This window comes from Lichenostomus cassidix, chromosome 4, assembly GCF_008360975.1.
Source record: "Lichenostomus cassidix isolate B80296 chromosome 4, HeHo_3.0, whole genome shotgun sequence".
Classification (NCBI taxonomy): Eukaryota; Metazoa; Chordata; class Aves; order Passeriformes; family Meliphagidae; genus Lichenostomus; species Lichenostomus cassidix.
The window spans coordinates 26,407,077-26,429,594 of NC_139484.1; the positions used below are offsets into that span (position 1 = coordinate 26,407,077).

The window sequence follows — 22,518 nt, forward strand, 5'->3', positions numbered from 1 at the left end:
AAATAGGATATTACAAAGACTTCTTAAACAAAGTTTTATTTATAAAGTTTGATCTACTCACATAAGAAAACTAAGCAGTGAACAAACACTGAGTAGTGTTTGTGTATTGCAGAACCTGTGACTTATAGGGAACTTCTTGACCCTCTGAACAAGGGATTTCCCACTGCTCTGCTGCTTATTCATACAAAGAAGAGCCTTCCCCTCTCTCCACACAAGACACTGCATCAGGATTCAGTCCATTCAAGCAAGAGTCTGCAGCAGCAGTATTTTCTCATTAATGCAGAACCTATGCAAGACCACCATGAGATTTTCCCCACAGCGTGAGACCTGGCGCTCCATGGCCAGGCGGAAGTCTTCCTTCACTCCTTTAGTTATACCCCGGGTAACTGTGTGGTGCCTTAAGCCATGAAGGGAAAGAGAGACAGACAAAATCAAATCATAGTTATTTAGGGAACTACAGTCATTTAAAAGGTATTGCATGTCACTATATAGTTACGGTCCATATCTGAGTTTATATAATGAGAGTCCAAGAGCCTGTGCTATGCTGTTTTTTAAAAGTCGTGTGTTTAGTAGCTTTCAAGTCTTTCAACAGTTAGAAGCTGCATAAAAGTCTATGCTCTCACTGCTTTGACTTTGAGTTCTAAAGGGGAAATAATACTGCTCTTCTGGATAACAGGAAAATCTATTCTCTTAACCCAGCAAGCACAAAGTTCTCCTTGCTTGGAGAAAGAAATTATTTTTTCCTTACTACCTTTGCTGCCCGGGCCACTTCTTCCCTGTAATCACTTCTGTAAGTGGCTAGGGTTGAAAGAAGAGTGAAAAGATGAACTTGCATTCTCTGGAGGATGGGTGCCACCATAAAGAGCAGAGGGCATCTTCTACCCATATCAAAGTGCAGGAAGGAGCTATAAAATCCTGTTGGCATTGATAATGCTGTGACTAATGAAAGGCACGGTGAACACTTCACAAAACCCAAATGAAGCCAGGTTGTGAGTCTGCATCAGTAGAAGCCAGCTCTTATCAGCTTTATTTATTCTGAGCACAAGTTCAGGACTTTTCAAACAGAACAAAGGTCCAGCTACTGAGCAAACTAAAGCAATGCTGGCTGGGGAAACTCATGGGACACTGCCCTGTTTAAGGCCATTTTTGTGAACAGTTCTTTGTCCTCATGCTGGCCTTGACACCTAAATCTTGTCTTTAAAACAATGTTCTACAGCACCTAAGCACTTTACTTGTACTGATTCAGAACTGGGTAAGATCAAGACTTTGTAACATCTACCTGCAAGGCCTACTTGGGAAGGGGAGAAAAAGATATGCCCTGAAATAAGAGCCTTAATACTACTGAAGGAACCAGCATAAATTAATTTAGAGAGAAAAGCATATTGCTAATGCTGAGACAAGTCCTGAGTCATGGGTAAGAAGGGAAGAGCTGGTCTGAACCCAGCAAGCTCACTGGAAGACAGAGAGAAAATAAAAAGTAAAACGGTGAGGGCATCTGTGCCAATCCAGAGATGCTGGAAACGAGAAAGGGAAACATCTTAGAATTATCCTCACCAACAATACCACCCAACTTTCATGTAAATAAGCAAGTCTGGCATTTGAGAAGAGACTTCTCTGCCAAAACAGTAGAGATCTCTGCAACACATGGAAGAGGCAAAGAAGGGACTAGCCTGGAGCCTTCTGGGCAATTCCTTGGTGAGCTATGCTAAGTGAAGCAAAACAGCACTGAAAACACTCCAGCATATTCAGAGGTTATGGGATAAGTCCTGTTTTCAGTCTTTACTGTCTTTAACATTGCTGGCAGCCAACTGCTATGGTCAGTTACAGCCTTAAGGAGAATATGCAATCTACAGCTACTGAGCAAGCCAGCAGAACTTTGGAAGATGTGTGTTATGTTACACCTGGTAAACACATAACAGAACAACCTAAATGACGAAAAGTTGCTACAAATGGATCCAGTAACCAGTATCTTGAAAACAAAGGGTTACGCTCTTGCTAATATATGACTGAACATCAGTATAACTTTTGAAGATTTCCACATTATTGTTTAAATTCAATAGTGATTATTAAATTGAAAGGACACGGATACTGGCAACTTATGGGAAAAAGAAAAATAAATGTTATAATAGAACAACATGGTTTGCCAGGCAATGTAGGCACAAATGAAGTAAAAAAAAAAAGATAAATACTGAGTAACAAATTGCTGAAAACCATGGGCAGTAAAACATGTTGACAAAACACAGCACACTATGAGCAGGGTTTTTCCACTTGGTACCTGTCAGCAGTCTGTATGCTGGGCTGTAGCACAGGTATGAATTCCTGCTGCAGTAACCCCATGGGAGGGCTAGAAGTCCTTTAAAAAACAGCAAATAGCAGCATTCAAACACCCACACGCCAACTCCCCCTCTGGTGCAAAACAACTCTCCAAAAAAAGGAGCAACAAAAAACTAGGGTGAGCTCACACAGCAGTATGATCACCAGGCAGCCAAAGGGGTGCAGGACTCTAACAGCATCAAACATGCAAATACCCCCAGAGTTCATTGCAAGGCTGTTCTACAATTGTGGTCTAAATAGATACACATATTTTTGGACAGTTACACCGGGAGAAAGGACAGCAGCAGGTGCAAAACCGATACACAGTTGTACTATGATGAACTGTCACAGCTCTTCCAAGGAAGCACATCAGTCAGAAAAGATTTAATCAGAGGAGCACTGCAGATACCACAGCTTTCCTCCAGAGCTGGCAAGAGCATGTCAGCAAACTGGGAGAGCCCACAGCTTGGAGTTAAGGGATTGCTGCTGAGCCCAAGCCGAGTGCATGCACAGCGGGTATCGGCCAATTTGAGTACATGGCAGTGTTTGTTAAAGGTTGCCCAAGTATCTTTTCATTAGCCCACAGACAGCCTTTCTCACATTTCTAAATTCTAACTGCAAACAAAAACAGCTATTAGATCATGGCACAATGCCAGAGCACAAATGCCCACTCAGAGCAACCTCCTATTTATGATCAGGGCCACATGAACTAACCACCAAAAGCTGTCTCAGCTGAAAGAATTTGTCTTCTCTGGGAAGTTAAATTCTTGTCTCTGTGTGCTATCTAGAACAAGATAATAACCTAACAGGTCCAGTCAAGAGCAATGTCCCACCTAAGGAGAAATGAGAAATTCAGTATATAGGAGACAGGTCTAGTTTCTTAATCTAAGTCTCTCAAAATGTCACCTAAATCTAATTAGGCACCTGAGTAGTGAGTGCACCATTGACCCCCAGAGATGCTAGGAAGGGAGCAGAGAAGCAAAACTTGTACTTAGATACCTGTAATACTGAGTTAGGTGCCTACCTTCAGATCTCACAGGTGGGCATTTGGGTTGGTATCTATAGTTTATTAATAGATATGGATGGAAAACTATGCTTATAAAAGTCAAATAAAGATGGGACATTTAACACTCTAATAAAGCCACAATAACCTGAAATAAAATAGCCACAAAAATTATTCAATCAAATGAGATAATTTTTCAAGAGTTCTTGGCATGAGTAGGTCCGGTACTTGCAAAAATGGACATGAGAAACTGAAAATACAGAGGACCAGCAAGATGTTATTGGTCCCAGAGGCAGATGTTTGCAAAAGGGATTCTGTGCAATTGTATCTTCACTACTGTTTGCAAGATCTGCAGCCAAACTAATCATAACCATGTGCACTGAGTAAAAATTACACTTTCAAGATACTTTGTTTCACATCAAACCAGCAGAACTCTTCCTTCTCTGTCCCCAAGGATAGATGTGATGGGAATATGAGTAAAAGGAAGGACACAGCTTTCAGATCAAGTTTATGCAATTAGGTAGGCTATGATTAGATTAATTAGAGTAAAATTTATCCAAATGAGGAGCAAGATATTGAGCAGAAATTTCCTGCATATTGCTCTTTTCCTCTTTAGCCTCACCAGCTAACACTGCCCCTTGCTGATGTGTACAGCAGATAAACTGTGAAACTTGGCTTGTCTAGAAGGGAGTTCAGAAGCACTTAGTGGTGCTGGATTCAAAGCTCATGGAACAAATCTGGTTGACACCACAAACAGAATGAGCTGGCTGTATCACCAGTTAAAACCAAAACCACGGACCTTCTCATTCCCACAATGGATGCAAGCAAAGGGAAAGGCTACAAACTGTATATGTATTTTGCAGAACCCAACTATAAGTCTGCAGACTACCAAGACCTTACTTCAGCTTTTGAAAAATCATACTGCAGTTTGCTTTACTGAGTTCAGAAAAATTAATATTATTTCCTATTAAGTACAAGGTACTTAGAAAAAGGTACTGGAAGAAGAATGTGGAATTCACCTGGGGAGAAAATGTCCTGTAAGTCATCAAAAAAAATCAGTCCTTATAAAAAACATGTAATATCTGAAATACATTTCCCATCCATTTAGATCAAGGATTGCTATATATTTATGCTGAGGAAAGATCAGACAAAGGAACAACTGCTTTATCTTTGGCCTGCTGTGGCAAACTCGGTCTTTCTCAGAATGAATGAACAGCATCTGAACTGCCTCAGCTAATTCATGGGAGGATGGTGCAGCAGCTCATCCAACCAGAACTCGTGATAGTTTTGAAAGATGTAAGCAGTCTGCAGATACTGAGCCTTCCAACCATTGTCCCAGGTAACAGGGCTACACTGGCACACTTTATCAAAAACCCCAGCTGGTGGAGGCTGTAGCTAACCGGGTCAACACTGCTGGGTGACACCATCCCTGGGCCTCACAGCCAGCCCAGCTAAAAAAATATCTGTGGTACCAGGGGAGTAGATCTCATCTCCAATCAGTGGCCTACGCCCTGAACTATCCCTTCCATCAGCTCTCTGATATGAAGTGCTTCCAGCCCTACACACCACTCCAAAGATGCTGTACACAGCTTTTCCAGCTGGACAGGATATTTGACTGTTCTGGTTCAATAAGCACAAAGAAACTGACCTCTCTTCTACGAGCCTTTCCATCATTCAGGAAACATCACTGATCAAAAGGAGGTCAAAGAGAGATTTTGTCCTGCTAGAAACACTTCTCCTTCCTGACTGGTGGGTCAGAACAGAAAGTAACTGCTGCCACACCAATCAAGCAGAGCCAAGAGAAACAGTGCTGAACTACTGCAATGAAATGGAGACAGCAGGTAAGAAGTTACCAGATGGAGTCTTCAGTGCTAAACCCTCCTGCTGGCAAAGCTTATTACTTAACACCAGACGTGGTGCAGCATACTCTGATGCTTGTTTTCATACAGCTGGTTACAAGCAGTGAGATATGGCAAGGACAAGAGTTTGAAAATCTAGAGCTTAAAAGAGAAAATTCTCTATCACATAATTAGGCATTTTAATTTCCTTTAATTACACCTAGAATCTCATTTTTTGTGTTGGTTACCTAGAACTTTGGAAAATCTATTTACTAGTCCAAATTTGGATCCCATTGTCTAATGTTAGGTTCCCATTTTGAAAAATTTCAGCTAATTTCTACTTAGTGAGTAGCCAGAATACACTGACCCAAAGTGGAATTTCAATAAACTTTAAGCAGTCTGCCACTTAGGAAGGAAAATACCACAAGTTCTCATAAACAACCAGACTATTCCAAAACATTCTGCCACAAAAACCTACAGCAGATAGTTTTGAGTCAAGACTGAACAAGTAAGAACACCTAGGAAGTTAATCTAAATTATTAATTTCCTTCAGCATCTCATAGTAAGATAAGCAGACTAAGCTTGTTCAGTACATGGCAAGAGATGAGCTGCTACTTCTAACGGAAAGGTTACTGGAGTGTAGCTGGAGTGTAATTTAACTTATATTTTATACCAAAGTTTTGCATCATTCAATGGTCTTTCATAATTCTGTTTACAAAAATAAATGAAATAGTGCTTTCTTCTCAGCATTACTGTTCAGCAAAATTATTAACAACACCTTGCTCTCATGCCTAATTATTTGAAGAATTCCTGTAAAGTGCAAATGTCTCGTTGAAAGAGCACAACTGTAATCACTTTATATCAATAATTCTAAAGCAAATGACACACTCAGAAATAAAGTCCTGTAAAAGCAGGAGCTTAAAGTTGAAGAACCCCCAAAAAGAACACAGAGATCAGCAGGAGAGTCAGAAAAAGAAACTCACTGGCCTTGTTTGAACTCCTTAACTTTAAGCTCAAAGACATGACAAACTATCCAGAAGATAACATGAAAGCAAAGACAACCAGAACATACTCCCTTTTTTTTTTTGCCAAAGAAAACAGTAAATGCTTTTTTATCCTTACTTGATCAACATTGCTTGATTTGGCAGCAGTTCCAGATGAATTTTCCCTCCTTCCTGTGTTCTTAAATAAGCAAATTCCTCCAACATATCAATATCTGATGAAAAGGTTAAAGATTAGAGTCGGGAAACAATGATAGAGAACATTCTTTCTTATCTCTCACATCTGAAGCCACATTGCTAAAAGGACAGCCAAACTGAAAAGCTATTGAAGTACTTCAATATTAAAAGCGATAGAGAAGATCACAGCATGTATTCCTAATCCTCCACAAACTGATGAGAAATGGCTTTTTAAAGTGAAGAACACATCAGTCAGTTTCTTTTCTTTCTTTGTTTCTTCATATATAGTCAGAGGTAAAGAAAGTTGATCTCAAAATTCCCTGGGTTTCACGTCCTTTTTCTGCACTGTGGGTTATGAAGGCAGTGCAAAATAAGGCTGGACCTGAAGCAAGTGCCACCATGGTGGCACTTATCACCCTTTTATTTTTTCTATTTTGGTCCCTTATTTAGCTGCTTCTTTTGTTGGGGCTTTTCCCTTTAACAGCAGAGCTTATTTGCATTGTCTCATATAGGAGTTAGGCCCCCTTGCTTCCTCAGGACTGCAGCTGGATGTTAATTTAGCTTAAACATTAAACTGTCCATTTGTGTGTATGATGATCAAAATTTATGTCAGATATCTGAATGGATAAATCAGACACGTTTGGCATGAACTTTGACATAGCTCATTATCTTACTCAACCCAAACACCTTACCCAGAGAAACATTTCACAAACAAGAGCCAAAATCATTCAGCTTCGCAGCACAGGTACCACTTTGTATTTTTTGTTAACAGCCGTGTACATAACGCCCTATATTTCTTAATTAAGAGAATGCTGTCACTTGCATGAGCAGCCTGAGCTGCTGCTGTTTTTCTGAATGGAAGTGCAATGGCAGTGTACTTAAGGGTACTCTCAAGTGGCACAGCAGGTGACAGGAGGCATATTTACAGCTCACTGTGTACTGCAGCCTACTACAAGAGGCTTTCAAGGTATGAAAATAAATAAGAGAGTATGATTCAGGGAAAGAGCTGCTGTTGAAATGAACAGCTTTTTCAACACTACAGAACAGGATGTGAAAGACATTCTTGGTTAGAGAAAGGATACTTGTGACATAGTTGAAAAAATTCTCATACTGGAAGTTTCCTTGCTGGCAGATTTTGTTGATGGCTTTCAGGAACAAGTTCTCACCCCTCGGCCACTCATGCTGAAGCAGAACAACTACATGGCCCAGTGCCATATCATCTCTGCTGTCTGTGAAAGCTCTGAGCTTCAGGGAAAAAAATTACATTCAGAACATCAGGAAACACATGTTGCTTTCAAAAACATATAGGATTAATCTCACCTACATCTATGCAAATACAGAAGTTCTTTAGAAGTATACATTAAGGCAGAATGAAATACGCTTCTAAAGGAGGTTGGAAATTTCCAGCTAAAAAACCAAATCCTTTTCACTGACCTATAAGAGAAGTCTTGAATAGAGACAAAATTTTGAGATCAATTCTACCTTCTCTGCTCAAAACTAAAACAAATAGAGAAAAAAAGAGAAAACAAACCCTCCACCATCAACACTCTGCTCCCCTCTCCAAAGAAAGACCCTCCATCAACACATTTAGGTAAGAAGGATTGAGGCACAGCCCTTCAATCACAGCACTAGCATAAGGCCATGCAGTTTCAGGATACATAAACTAGGCCTTAAAGACAAGAAAGCACTCAAAGCCCCAGCTGACTCTATCTTACCTTGAAACAAGCTAACAACAGATGAAGGCAGTATGGCATGATAGCTCTACTGGTACACGGCCAAAGCTTCAAATCAGACCCTGCAACAGAGCAGTTCTTTAGGGGTCTCATGATAGACAGATTGAAAGAAGTTGGAAGGGAGCAAAACAAATCCAAAATTGCCTCATCTCAGGTAGGGAGGAAAGCTTTGAATGTAAATGGCAAATGATTCAAAATGTGAAGTTAAACATTTAAATTTTTTTTCTTCATTTCTCTTTTCCTGCGGTAGGACTTTGCCACCAATATACTGTAGTAGGTACCAGCAAGAAAACCACAATACGAAACCAAGAGGGAATAAAAAACTTCTTCCCTTTTCGTAATACAAAATGAGAATAATTACATATTTAACCAGAACACATGAATTAAAATTCAGCTGACACTAAGTTTAGGGTAATAGTAACTCCATACCTTTCCTGAATTTAGACTTGACTTTAGGTTGCTCCTCTTGTACTTTACCTCCTTCTTGTATTGGAAGTAAAATACAGCACATGAGGTCAAGCACTTTTTCACATGTTTGCTATAAAAAGAAGTGACATGATAATGCTAAATTTAAGTTCTTAAAAATTCAGATACGTTACTGATGATTAAAAATTTCAGATGCCGCAAAAGAAGAAAAAACAATCACAAAATTCTTTGCTACAGCTTGAGTTGACTTAATACACAGTATAGTTTGGCTAAGCAAAAAGACTTAGCTGTCACTAAACAATCTCTGAGAGTCCACATACATAATTTTAATTGTGAAAAAATATGTATTGGCATTCTTCATTTCAAGAGGGTGAGATGAATATAACTGCAATCAAAACTATTTTTTGTTTTGAAGGACTAAGTTTCCAAATGAATTCTTAGAATAGTTTTGTAAAGCTTGTTCTGTTCATGGTAAAAATAGAAAGGAAAATGGGAATCTGACAGCATGATGGACATTCAATGAATTTTTAATGCTATTTACTAGTAAGTGGTCTGTGGGGACATATGATCACATTTCCAGTGAAAAAGTACTAAAGTGAAAGGGACAAAAGCACTTGTCCAGCAGTACTAGGATAACAATGACCCTAAGAGACACAGTCTTTATTGTCAGTGCTGACACTGACTGGCCTCAGACCACCATGCACTCCTGTAATATTAGAAACACAAAACATGGATTGCAAAAGTAAAGCAAGTTCAGGGGTCAGGCCAGACAATATTGGTCTGGTGTCTCTTATGCTGCCAGTTAATAACTAACTCTCTTCTAAGATGATCACGGAAGTTCCTTTATTTTTCCTTTCCCCTGCCACATGAAGCCTGTACCCAAAAGAATTTCCCCTCAGTTTAAACAACTAGTTCAGTAAAGTTAAGGAATTAAAATTAAGGTTCCATTTACTGACAACTCGAACACTTGTAGCCAAGAAAAATCATAACTAACGCCCAACAGACTTATTAGACAGACTATACATATATATAGAAAGAGTTGCTAATGGACAGTCAATCAATGTGGTGGGAAACATAATTCTCCCAGTGAAGCATGGATTTTTCAGTAGACCCTGGCTTATGTTCAATATCCTGCTAAAAGCAGACTAACAGGAAAATTCAAAGGAAGAAGAGAAATGGGAGCCACAGGGGCAGCTGATGCAGGCCCAGTGTGTGGAATGCTGTACGTACCCGATATTCTCCAAGGGCAAAGTGGCACGATGCTAACTGGATTAGTGCTCTCTGATTTTCTAAAGATCCTTGTCCTGTAATTTGCTGGGGAGAATGAGAGCCTTGAAGAGCTGCCAAGTGATGTAGGCTGCTAATTGCTTTTTTGTACTGCCCCTTTGAAAAAGAATAGAAAAAAGCATTGTTAGGGTCTTTTCTATACAATAGGTAGACAGATAGAAAAAAAATTCTCTTACAGAAAGCTTTAAAAACAGAGTCTGTCCAAGTAACAAGCCTTCAAAATTTTATTCTGGCCTAATACTCTCTAGTGATGGGCTGTGTAGAGGACTGTGGATCACTAGCAATGCAGTCAGAAGACAAACAAAATTCTATTTTAGAAAGACAGTTTATAAAACCATATTTGTAACTGAATCAAATAATTATATTCTTGAGTTAATTGTTACTTTATTCAGTCTAATAAAGTTTGAAATAGCTCTTGTTCAGGCACAAGTATAGGTAAAAATAAAAGACCCCAAAGGAAAAATAAAGAACAAGCTTTCTACTGTAGATGACATTGGAATGAGCACAGTCAGCCTAATTTTTGTGAAGAAGGACAAATATTAACTGAGACATGTTAAAACCTTTTACTGATTCACAATTCTTCTCTCTGATTGTGTTCCAATATAATGCACTGACAGACTAATAAATTCTATGAACTTATTTTCCAATACACTATGTCTATATCCACTGGTCAAAATGCCAACATAGATATTTTCCATATGCCAAAGCTAGCTGGACTCAAACAGCTATTGGGACAGGAACATCCGAAGTAGAGCACCCAGCCTTTGGTTAAAATGGTGTAGTTCCATCCCCAAAAGACTCATATTTTAAGGCATAGAATCAGTAGACACTATAAGCAGTCAAACTGGCTAATTAGAACTGCTATTTACTTTAAGGAAGAGCACACAATGGCATTGTTTTTCCTAGTTTACACTGTATTTTTTTTTACCTGGTAGATGATCATGTCTGTAAGAAAGATTCTTAACCAAAGCCAGGTCTCTGTCTTCCATGACAAGCAAATTCTAGTGAATTCTGCGTTAAATGATTAGAGAAGAAAAAAGTAAAGGAGAGTATGAAACATTTCACAGCTTTGGGTTAAAAATCAATTATATATATATATATAAATAAAAACTGAATTTAAAAATGGAAAAAAATGCCACCAAACAGTGAGAATATGAAATCCTTCAAATATAGAATACTCTCTTCCTACACATTCATTTTTTTACTACACTTCACAGTGTCCAACAAACCTAAAAGCAGCTAGGTGGTACTGTTTGCCTGCTTTTTAGAGGAGAATTTTTTTTCATGATTATCACATCAGATACTATCAGAAAGAGAGACACAGTAAAAACATGTGTTCTTAGTCCTGAACTAAAGCAGCCATCAGCAGCACAGCCTCACTGAGCACTATTAGCACTACTACTGACCAACTGCTCTAAGAGAAGTGGAGCTAAATAAGCAAAGAAGCATCAAGAATGAAATGTGTTAAAGGAACAAAATATTCAGAAACACAACTGATAAAGCTTCTTACTGGAACTTACATCAAAAATACTCAGGACCCAAAGTAATTTCGATTTTAAGGATTCATAATGGCAGGAATTCCATTTTAACAATAAAAAAAATTGTTTCTATGCAGAGCAATGAAGCCTAAATGCAATTCTGCTTGCAGTAACCTTACCTTTGTCGAGTGATTCCAGAGAATAGAGCAGCTCCCAGCTCTCTCTTGCCAGTTTGAAACTCTCTAATACTTCGATGGAGTTTGCAAGATCAGCCTTGTTGACTGTAATATGGCGACTTCTTGCCTTACCAGAAGGATCCTCATCATCTGAGCTCTGCTTAGAAATCAGTATAAAATGAAAAGATTAACTTCTTAATTTATATTTATTTCAAAGGACTCTAAGGCCACAGAAGTTCCAATGGACACAAGAAAATTATGTCTAGAGGAGCCAAGGTCCTAGTTTAAGTGGCTTTAAGTGATTTTTCGCTTAGCTTGTTTAAAGGTGAGACCAATCTGGTTTGCTACCAAGAACTCAGTGGCACAGTGTGATGAACAGTATCCCAAACACGTGTATTCTGTTAAATGTGGTGTACCACCACTGAGCTTCAGCCAGACTATCTGTTCAAGTACATTCACACCTCACATTTTAGCACTCAGTTTAAGCCTACAGTGGCACAATATAAAAGCAATCCTTGTATAAGTGTGTACTTCTACCAGCAGAGATATTCTAAAATATAGTGGTTTTCTACCATTAAAGTAATAGATATATTGACAGTTCCAACTATGAAAAGTCAATTATGTTGGAAGTTTACCTGTAGAACATCTGACTGCTATAGCTACCTTTTCAAGAGCCTCTGCTGAAGTCCTTCAAGTTAAAGTATTCACAGCAGTACATATGTGTCTACAGCAATTGCTGCAAAAATTTTTATTCTTGCTGGCTTTAGAAAAAAAAATATTTTAAAATTGTGGTCATAAACATAATTCAAGGTAGCTCTAAAAATAAGTCTTTTACATCTATGTCAAAACCACTGTTGTCTAAATTCTAGTAGCAATAACATTCTTGTTATGAATTAAAAAGTCTAGAAAAGTTACCATTGTTTTTTCTCTTCCTTCAGCAAGTTTCCTCTTTTTGTGTATGTGTTTGTTACGATCAATATCTGTATCACCATAGATGTTAGGTACATCCTCGAGAAGAACCAGTGGAGTTTGGTTTGGAGCATTTGGACCTGGATTTAAAGATAAATTAATTCACAATTGTTCTGAACTGATCTGAAAAGTCTCACGCCTACAGCAAGCTGGCTTTTTTTCCCTTCACAAGAAATGACTATAATGCTAGAGAAAACAATCTGAAATTAAGTCACTTAAATTGTTTAAACTATGCTGGTCAAGCTATGGCTTCCTCAAAGCAGCCATACAGTAAAAATCAAGAGTGCATATACCAGACATCCCTGTAGCTCAATTGAGAGCTTCAGAATATTTTTGGATCCCTTTCTTCTGGAGCAGCCACAAGATATACTCGGGCAGGTGTTCTCTGATGATGCATTATTTGCTTTTATATATGTACAATTATCAACAGATGAACAGCACAAATGGCTCTGAAGTTAACAGCCACAAATATGGCAAAGCACAGCAATATTCTCAAAACATTTCCCATGAGAAACCAAAGAAATATGCTGACAGGCACTGGCCTCACAAAGAATTATGTTTATTTTATGACAAGATTTCCCTAGTAGGATCACTACTCAGTGTCAGCTTTGCCCCCACTGATTTCAGTAAACAGAATTAAACCTTTAGTTGACTGCCAGGTCTCATCTTCACTCCCCAAAGATAGAAAAGCCTCATTTTGAAACACAGAAAATAATTTCTACTTTCACTGGTGTCACAGAACATCCGGTGGGATCTGGTACCTGTTATTTCAGATCCCAGTGCTTAAGTTTCATTAGACATAAAATAGGAACAATATTTCTTAATCTCAAACAACATTGATAACATGATCACTACTGAGACAGCTTTCCTTCCAAAAATATTTTCTCCTTTTGCACAATCAAGTTGTATACAGATGTGCAAAGCTCAGTCCAATAAAAAATATAAAGGAAAGAAGAATCCATTAATCTGTTTTCTCTTTCTGAAATCTCTGCCAGATAAGACAGCAGTGCAAACAGGTATTTTCAGTTTGTGCATTTCTTCTATTTGCAGAAAGATATGAGGCTAAGGCCTCATTAATAACTGCAAAGAACTAATTTGAGAGTTTAGTAGAAGGACAATTCATTTTATCGCTTGACATAAAAGAAGTTTTATTAAGCTTTTCCCATCACTCAAAAGTGATGTCCACTACAACAGAAGCTCCTGTTAGAAGAAACAGCCAGTCTGGTCCACCTAACAAAAATAGGTCAATAAATACCACCACAATAACTAGGTCAATAAACACCAGAATTTAAATGTCACCTGCACGAAGGCTATGACACATAGGAATCATCTCTCCTGTACTGTCAGGTGTTTCCAGTGTGTCAGAATCTAACCTGAGTGAACCGAAAATAGAGCCAAGACATAATGCAGACGAGTCGTCTTTGTTTCTCATGGATGCAAAGTACCACAACTGAGATGCTGGAAGACGTTCACCACTAGAAACTCAAGAACTGCCTAGTTCTAACACCAGAGAAGAAAAAAACTGGGTTTTTCTTTTACTCATACCAATTTAAATTAATGCCAGCTAAGTGCTTTGCTTTCCAAACAAGTGTTCTCTTCTCAGTATCAGAAACGCACTGTAGTCTTTATTCCAAAACCTCCAGTCCTAAAACAAAAGAAAATCCATTCTCTCCCTTGACCTGGGCTGCAGACCTTCCCTTACAGTACTGAAAGTTACACAGCCATACAAAAACCAGTGTTGTGTTTTTCTGTCTGAGCTCTAGAATCTAAGCTTACAGAGTTTTTAATAGTTTTCTAGCAGAGACTGTTATAAATAAACCCCCAAAAGCATCAGCCCAAATAGCAACTCCTGCCAAGCCTGCAGGCAGCCTCAAAGTTATGAGAGGTGTGAATTGCCTCATTCACTTCTCAAGTCTCCAGCAAAGCAGGCGTGAATTATGTAAGAGAAATGCATTGAAGTCTTCCCTCAAGAGGTTTCTTGCAAATCCATGCAAACGAGAAGAGAGTCACAGATCTAATCTCAGACTATAGATTAAGGAGGAGACAGTGTTTTTCCTTACAACCATGCTTCCAAAATGTGAAGGATTCTACATTTGTACAGTAAGCCCTCCCAAGAGAAGGAGCAAAATCTCTAATGATAGAAAAGATATGAAAGGCAATGAATGCCACTAGACTTTAATGCTAAAGCAGAAATGAGTAAAAGATGTCTTGGAAATACTCTGTTGATGCCAGGGAATCACGGTACCAGAAATGCTGCACCAAAGGAACTGTACTCTGCAACCTCAGTATACATTCTTATTTTGGTGATTTAGTCTGAAAACATGAGCTTTGAAATACTCAACTGCACAACTTCAGAAGGAACATTTTCACTAGTTCTTTACTTCCTTCCTCCTTTAACTTTCAATCAAGCAGCTAAAACTACATGCACACCTAAAGTATCACCCTGCCCCACCATGACTCTTCTTTCCTCTGGACAGAACAAAAAACTTGACTCATTAGTTAATTAGTTCCTGTATTTGTAAAAGTGACTTTATGTTCTTTGCACACAAGTTGCCATGTCCTTTGTCCTCTGAGTTTAGCTATCTACTGACATTGTTCACCCATCATATGTATTGACTATTTCCTTACACAAATGATCATTTGCTCCATGCAGAAAAATGTGATGAAACTTATGATCACAACACACAGAACTAGAATTGCAATTTTAAAATGAATCAATAATTGGAGTGTTTATAAGTACTAATTACCGATGGTGACAATTGTTATTGTTGCAAGGAATTTCCTATCACATTATTAAGAGTTGAAAATTCCTCTTTGTGATGAGGTTTATTTCAGTGAGTTCTAAACAAAATGGAGCTTAAAAAACTTTCCTAAGCTTCTGGGCCACCCCTGAAAAGTTCAATCAACCCCAAAAGAAGCAATCCAAGGTGTTTGAAGGAATCTGGTATGTCTCAAATGCAGATGTGAGTGAGTAGGAAAATGCACAGGTAGCATACTCATATGTTAAACATTTGATTTACAAATTAATTTCAAATTAGGCCTAATTGCAAAACACACCTCAAAGATTAGGCTTAAACTATATAAAGACAGCCAAGTTGGATGCTTGTGAACTTCAGGAAATCTTTTCTTATTCAGCTTTTATTTGCTTAATTACAAGTTTTTTGTGTGCTCCAAATGCAAAAATATCCTCACTTACTTTCTTTCGACTGAAGAAAAGCAGGAAAATGTCAGTTTCAAAGAAACAAAATCAGAGGAGAAAATGAAACAACCATGATCATCATGGAGGAGCAGGAATCAAGCCATGGGATGTTTCTCTTAACATCTGTCTGTTACTTTTCTCTTTGCTAGACAATCAACTGCTGCTGGGCAAGGTTGAAACCACAATGTTAAGTCAGATGGATCTTTGGTCTGATCCACTACAGTTGTTATGAATTACTGTTGGTAAGATTAATGGCTTGAGAGAATTATAACAAGTTAAACCAACCTGTCAGTGTTGCTTTGTAAGATGACAGTTTCAAAAGACTAATGAGAAAAGATCTTTCAGACATTAGCAATGAAATCACAGAAAACTCATTATACAAGTTGAAACATTAGAAACTAACCTTGAAAGAGTGATGGCTGGATGTTGCTGACATACTGAAAAGCATTTTTAAAGAAGACCAACATGGTGGAATACACTACTTGATTCTTATATTTAATGTGGGCTTCACTATCAAAATTACTGATGTATCTGCAGAGATCTTTCATTCGATGCAAAATATCACCAAAGCTTCTGAGGGGAAAAGAGACAAAAAGAATTCAGGATGTTACAAAGTCTCTGCAACTAAAGCAACGAATGCATAGTGAATATGAAAACCTCAATGTTTCTGCTGAGGGTATCCCCCAGCCTCAAGTCAGTGGAGGCTGGGAATACATGCTTGTGAAATTTGACAAAGCATTTACCATGTTTCTCTTTACTAAGGCACATAGGGAAGGATACCCCACAGCACTATAGTGCTTATGCACAACTTTCACCATCAAAAATTGATTTTAGACACTAATTTGAAAATACTCTCTAGAGACATGTTTTTGCTTTACATTGTACAGTCTTGAAAGAAAAGCTGCTGTGCACTTACACAAAATGTTCCTGTGTCAAAATTGTTCTTCAACAAGAATTATTCTTCTAAAGAATTAAAAAGCCACATTCTCCTTGAGGGGAAATACCCAGAAAAGTACACCTTTCTTACCTTCTTCCCTTATCCATTTGCCACTCACACCTCATTCCCACCACTGACAATATTTTAAATAACCTCTCCCAAGGATCTGTAATCTGGGATGATTTCTCTGTGAGACCATCTATTACGTATTTCTGAGAGCTGCGCTTGCTTGGAGACATAATATCAGAGGAATCTTGTGAACCTAGGAAAACCAGCACATTTTTCTCTTCATAAAGAAATCAAACAAACTGATTAATTTTCAAGAAAAGAAATATCAAAATTATATTCGAGCTTTCAGACTAACCACTCTTTACACAGGAGGCTAACAGGGAGCAGCAGGCATTTCTGCCTCTTTGCACAAGAGAGCTGATAGGCTGGACAAGGACATCTTGGACATTTTGTCCTACCTCTCAGTAAATATGCTGAAGCATCATGAGCATCATAACTAAGTAGCTGAAGCACCATGAGGTATTTTGGAATCAAAGAGCTAAGAAACACTGAATACTACTATTAATCCCTGTCTATGGGATACTAACGCGGAGGGGGAGGAGGGGTGGAACCAGGCCTCTGCGTTTACCGAAAGTGTCTCTATGGCTTTTCGAGAGATTACTCTAGTCAGCACTGCCTGGTGCTGTACAGAAAAGCCCTTCTCACACCTGTGCCGGTGTAAGGCACATATTCTCACTCACCCACGGAGTTGGATAACTCGTGCGTTACCAGAGACAAAGAATTCAGAGCGCTCAGTTAGCCGGAGGTTCTAGAGGTTTATTCTGAAGGGTTCCAGGGTCAAAAGAGGACGAGGCACCCCAGCCGTCTACATTTAAAGGGGCGGCTGGAGGGTCAGGGGAGAGGAGGCGGGGGGAACACCACAACCAATGGGAGGAGGAAGGCATGGGATCAAGGGTTAGTTACAGCGGGGGGATTTACATAATTTGGGGAGGAACCATCGTGTTCTCCAGGGGGGAGGACTAAGAAGGCTTCCACCAGTGGGGTTCTGCTGTGTTGGAACCACCCAGCTCCTCAGCAGCTCCTGAGGTGGTATCATCCACCCCAACAGGATACATTACATAAAAACAATGCATTTTTTATTTATGGACATCAGTGATACTAAGATACATTCTAAGAAAGCTAAATTTTGTAAAAATATTCTTACCTTGATATTGACTTTCTGTCTGTGTAGATCTAGTTACGTAATTAATATAAAATTCCGCTGCTTTATTCAGATATTTATATAACAAGCTGGCAGGAAGTCGCACATCAGGGTTGTTAATTATCAGAGGAAGAACATCACAAACTAAAATAGAAAACAAACCAAAAAATCCTTAAGGCTTGTAGTGTTTTTTGTTCTATTTGTCCTAGGTAAGGTTTCTCAATCAGCAATGGGAGCTTTCATCTCTGGCTGACCATACACCACAGAAAACCTCATATGAATGGCTCTAGGACCAGCTTGTACCATATGGTCAGCCTGGACTAAAACAGGGCCTGAGCCTCTTTTGACTAAAATGGATTTCTAATCATAATATCTTGAAAGAAGTTTACTGATCTCAGAATCTTGCCACACTAAAAGGTTGCACAGTAAAACAAGAACATTAGTATTTTCTTACCAAATAATTTTCTAAAACAATTCACTGGAGATTCTTGGTCTTCAATACTTTCAGCATCTAACAATGTTTCTCCAAGGCCTACCTGTGTGAGCAGAGGTGAAAATCAGACACTGGACCAGTGGTTTTAGAAACTTTTTCAACTGCAATTCAATGGGGTTGAACAGTAATTCAGTGGATGCATGAGTAGCAATTCACTCTATGGCAACAGCATGTGCAAGTCTCCAAATATATAGTTATACTATCCATACTTAATGACAGGTGAAAAGCAATGCTAGAAGATGGAGAAAAGAGACCAAGTGAAAAACTGTGCATGCAACTGCATCAGTAAAGACATGCACAGACAGGTGAAAGCGAGACATCACTGATATTCTTCCATTTACAAAACAAAGGATTGTTTTATTTCCTTCCATTTGTTTTCTGCCAAATCCCTTCCTGGTGGTAAGCTCGATACAGCAGTCTGAACTATGAGCCACAATTAAACATGAATAAAAAGACCCACCCTCTCACTAGGCAAAGGAAAACACATTTCACCAAAATCTCAAAAAACAGAGTGCCAATATCCTGAATAGTTACTATGCGCTCCTCTTCTCTTACCCCATGTTGCACCACAGTCTCTGGGAAACGGCGCAGAAGTAGAAGCAGCATTTCTGCCCTTTCTAATGTGTTAAAACACTGCTCTGTTGCCTTCAGGAGCATTTCACACTGGACACGACCAGGAAGAGTTTCAAATAATCCTTAAAAATAAAGAAAACATTTAACTTCTTGTGTCTGAATTATAGAGGTGACTGACAAAGCTTAAAAGACCATCAACATCACCTTGCCATGCTGAACGAAAAGGGACTTCCTTATGCTTTTTTTTGCTTTTAATACACATACCTAAAAAAAAGTCTTTTGTCTTTCAGAGAAGACCAAATAAATATTTATCTGTGTTCATTTGGGTGCAAAGAACTTGAACTGACAAGTAAGACTGCTAGTAAGTGGAATACCCAAAATCCTAATAGTTAGGTATTTGACATTTCAAGATGCTTTTTCAAAACTGTTCATTTATTTCCTTACGTTCTGCTTTTACAATTAATACTTTTATTATTAAAATGTAGGTTTTTTTCAATTTAAACATCCAGTGAGACACTAAAAAGAAACTCAACTCACATATTCTCCCTGTATGTTTTATGTATTCTCTCTGAAAAATAAACACACCCCATGAAAAATCAAATGTTTTCTTAACTGGCATATCCTTAGAGCTTCTGAAGCACGTATTCAAATGGCTGGTTCTAATTTGTCAGGTGTAAATCCTGCTTTCAAAACTGCCTGTGGTTGCCAGCACTGAATGCCAAGACCTTCTGGTCACCATTCATTTTTATAACCGTCACTTCATAAACAAAAATTTACCCCATTTTTACAATCACTCCCTTTTCTCTGCAATCTGTGGGACGATGATTTTTAAGTCCCATTCCACTTATTCCCTATTTAATTGCTTTTCTATGTGCTTCTTGTTCTGGCAGAGAAAGTCTATCCATACCAAAGACAAAGCAATGGAATCAGCTTGTCTTGTCTCTTTGTTTTTCCTAAGCCTAACACACCAAATGAAGTCTCTAAGACTGAATTGAGGGGAAAAAACCAAACCTGCAGTCCAGAGGCAGAGTAAGAAAAACTGACATTTACTTGCCAAACAAGGCATGTAATCAGAGGGCTTATCTTCAGATTCCTTCGGGATAGGATCCTTACCTCTTAAAAACTGTGTCTGCTTGTCCTGGGAGTCATTCCTTAATGCTGATGTAATAACACTGATCTCTCTCCATACAGCAGGTTGGTCCGGAAAATTCACAAACCTGTAATAAAGTTTGAGGCAAGGAATGCACAATAACCTCAAAATCTGTCTCAAAGACAAAACTTTCCCATAAAAATATGTGTTTGGGCAAAACAGAAAATAAAACCCTCATTTTTACTGTTTATTTTTAATTAATTAGACCTTTTGTGCTTAATCTATCCACACAGATTTTCAAGAACACTCAGTTTATATTTTTGGAAATCCTGACATTTATTTGTCCAGAGAAAGGCAACGGAGCTGGTGAAAGGTCTGGAGTACAAGTCCTGTGAGGAGTAGCTGAGGGAGCTGGGGGTGTTTAGCCTGGAGAAAAGGAGGCTCAGGGGTGACCTTACCACTCTCTACAACTACTTGAAAGAAGGGTGTAGCCAGGTGGGGGTTGGTCTCTTCTCCCAGGTAACCAGTGAGAGGACAAAAGGACATGGTCTTAAGATGCATCAAGAGAGATTTAGGCTGGACATTAGGAGGAATTTCTTCACAGAAAGGGTAACTACACATTGGAATGGGCTGCCCAGGGAGGTGGTGGACTCACCGTCCCTAGAGGTGTTTATGGAAAGACTGGATGTGGCACTCAGTGCCCTGGTCTGCTTGACAAGGTGGTGTTCAGTCATAAGTTGGACTCAGCCATCTCAGAGGTCTTTCCCAAACTGATTCTGTGAAAGGAGCACCTGGGACAAAGGTAGAGTTCCAGCTCTGATTACTTACATGTCGTAGAGCAGCCTGCCTGCAGATGCTGTCCTTTCAGCATTCCTCTCAATCGTGTACATCTCATACTGTGGGATGCAAGAACAGTACATCAGCCTTCCCAAATACATTTATCAATCACATTTAGTCCTTCCACTCTAAAAAACTGCCCTCAATTTGCCACAGCAGTCTGAATAACAGAAAGTTAAAGGACTGTAACATTTGCTGGGGAAATTAAAATGTGCCTTTAACACTACCTAATCACACATTTATTTATGCATATAATTCTGTATGATAATTCACTTAATATTAACATTATTAACACTAACAACCTTCTGGTATCTGAAGGAGGCCAACAGAGATGCCAGAGAGGGACTCTTCATCAGGAAGTGACAGGACAAGTATTAATGGCTACAAACTGAGAGAGGAGAACTTTAGATTATATATTATGAAGAAATTCTCTAGTGTGAGGGTGGCGAGACACTGGAACAGGTTGCCTGGAGAAGTTGTGGATGCCCCATCCCTGCAAGTGCTCAAGGCCACGCTGGATGGAGCTAGGAGCAACCTGGCCTAGTGGGAGGTGGCCCTGTCCATGGCAGGGGGTTGGACTAGGTGATCTTTAAGGTCCCTTCCAACCCTTAACATTCCAGGGTTTTGTGAACACGCTGGTTTAACTTTTACGCAAACAGAAAGCTTAGCACTCGATGAGTTCTTTGACCATGGTTTGTGCCCAGTCAAATGCAGTGCAAAGATCTGCAAGCTGTTACAAAAGCCATAACCAGGAGAGGTAATTTAAATAATAGTAGCAGAAGTAGGTTTGGTTTGGTTCGTTTTCTAACCGGTGCCCCCGCGGCACCGAGCGCCCCGCCCCTCCCCGCCCCCATTGGCCGAGCCGCCTGTCAATCAGGCAGGGGCCGCAGCGAGGCAGCGCGGGAAGCGGCACAGGGCCGCGGTACCGAGCGGGTGCGGCAGCGCTCACTTGGATGTTGAAGTCGGCGGGGTAGAGGCTCCGCGCGGTGATGAGCCAGGCCTTGGCCGCCCACAGGTCCCCCGGCACCAGCTCCCGGGCCCGCTTCACCAGGAACTCACAGTCCCCCTGCGCCGACATCTTGCGCCCGGCGCGGCCTGGCTCCGCCTCGGCCGCCGGGCGGCGCGCATGCGCTGCGGCACACACTGAGGCGGGCCAGGCCGCACTTCCGCCCCACCCTGGCCCGGCGTTCCGCTGGGGAGTGCGCGCGCTCGCCGCCATCTTGGAAGAGGGCAGGCGATCGGGCGGTGCGCTGGGCCGGAGCCCAGTTAGCTCAATGATGTGAGCGGCAGTGGAGCGCTGCTGCCCTAAAGCTGGGGTTGCTGCGAGTCAAAGCCCTCTAAAGTCCAAGGCACTGCTGCCTGGGCTAGTGCTTCTCTACAGTTCTTGCAGTCCACTACCGAAGTCACCACTGGCAAGTGGCAAGGAAAAGCAGGACCTTTCACCACGGATGAGCACCTATCTCTGAACAGCTTGGAACTGAGACGTGCTTAGTTTTCATTGTTAGGACACTTGATTACTAACTTAACACTTTGTGTTACTTAAATAAAATTTAAATCTCTCTGTTTCTTTTCTAGTCGTCTTCTTGTTTGTTCCTTTCAAGTAGGCTCTTCTTTGTCATGTTGCAACAGACCTTACAGACTTAGCACTTGGGGAATTCCACTGATCAAATCCATAAATCTACACATCTAAGAGTTAGTGCAATAATCCCTTCAGCAAATAGTTCTAACAGACTTGTAACCTCTGTTACAGGTAAAAGGCGAGGTCCTTGTTTTCCTGC

General features: G+C 39.8%; 1 protein-coding gene across 5 annotated transcripts; it reads right to left on the reverse strand.

Moving 5' to 3' along the window:
• Nucleotides 1–20: 20 nt before the first annotated feature.
• INTS10 (integrator complex subunit 10) lies at nt 21–21,869 on the reverse strand. Of its 5 annotated transcripts, none has more exons than XM_085058396.1 (18): nt 21,690–21,869; nt 20,732–20,799; nt 19,927–20,030; nt 18,796–18,935; nt 18,202–18,283; nt 17,751–17,891; nt 16,628–16,799; nt 16,004–16,173; nt 12,348–12,481; nt 11,436–11,592; nt 10,707–10,789; nt 9,722–9,874; nt 8,495–8,603; nt 8,048–8,127; nt 7,415–7,577; nt 6,277–6,370; nt 2,276–2,353; nt 21–397 (listed from the first exon to the last, which is right to left on the reverse strand). In XM_085058396.1, the coding sequence occupies exons 1-18, from the start codon at nt 21,816–21,818 to the stop codon at nt 241–243; spliced, it is 2,214 nt and encodes a 737-aa protein (XP_084914522.1). In that variant the 5' UTR covers nt 21,819–21,869; the 3' UTR covers nt 21–240. The 5 variants fall into 5 exon arrangements, with proteins under 5 accessions (XP_084914522.1, XP_084914523.1, XP_084914527.1 ...); XM_085058397.1 differs by having other exon boundaries at nt 11,436–11,589; nt 21,690–21,868; XM_085058401.1 differs by lacking the exon at nt 21,690–21,869 and adding an exon at nt 21,043–21,469.
• Between the last annotated feature and the right edge of the window lie 649 nt (nt 21,870–22,518).

Bases quoted from the DNA above. Each gene is read 5' to 3' on its own strand.
- INTS10 (XM_085058396.1), bottom strand. From the start codon at position 21,818: ATGTCGGCGCAGGGGGACTGTGAGTTCCTGGTGAAGCGGGCCCGGGAG. The intron at 20,031-20,731 runs GTAAGTAATCAG...ACTTTATTACAG, and splicing joins GGCAGGCTGCTCTACGACAT to GTTTGTGAATTTTCCGGACC. The intron at 2,354-6,276 runs GTAAGGATAAAA...TGTTTTTTAAAG, and splicing joins AATCAAGCAATGTTGATCAA to GACTTCTAGCCCTCCCATGG.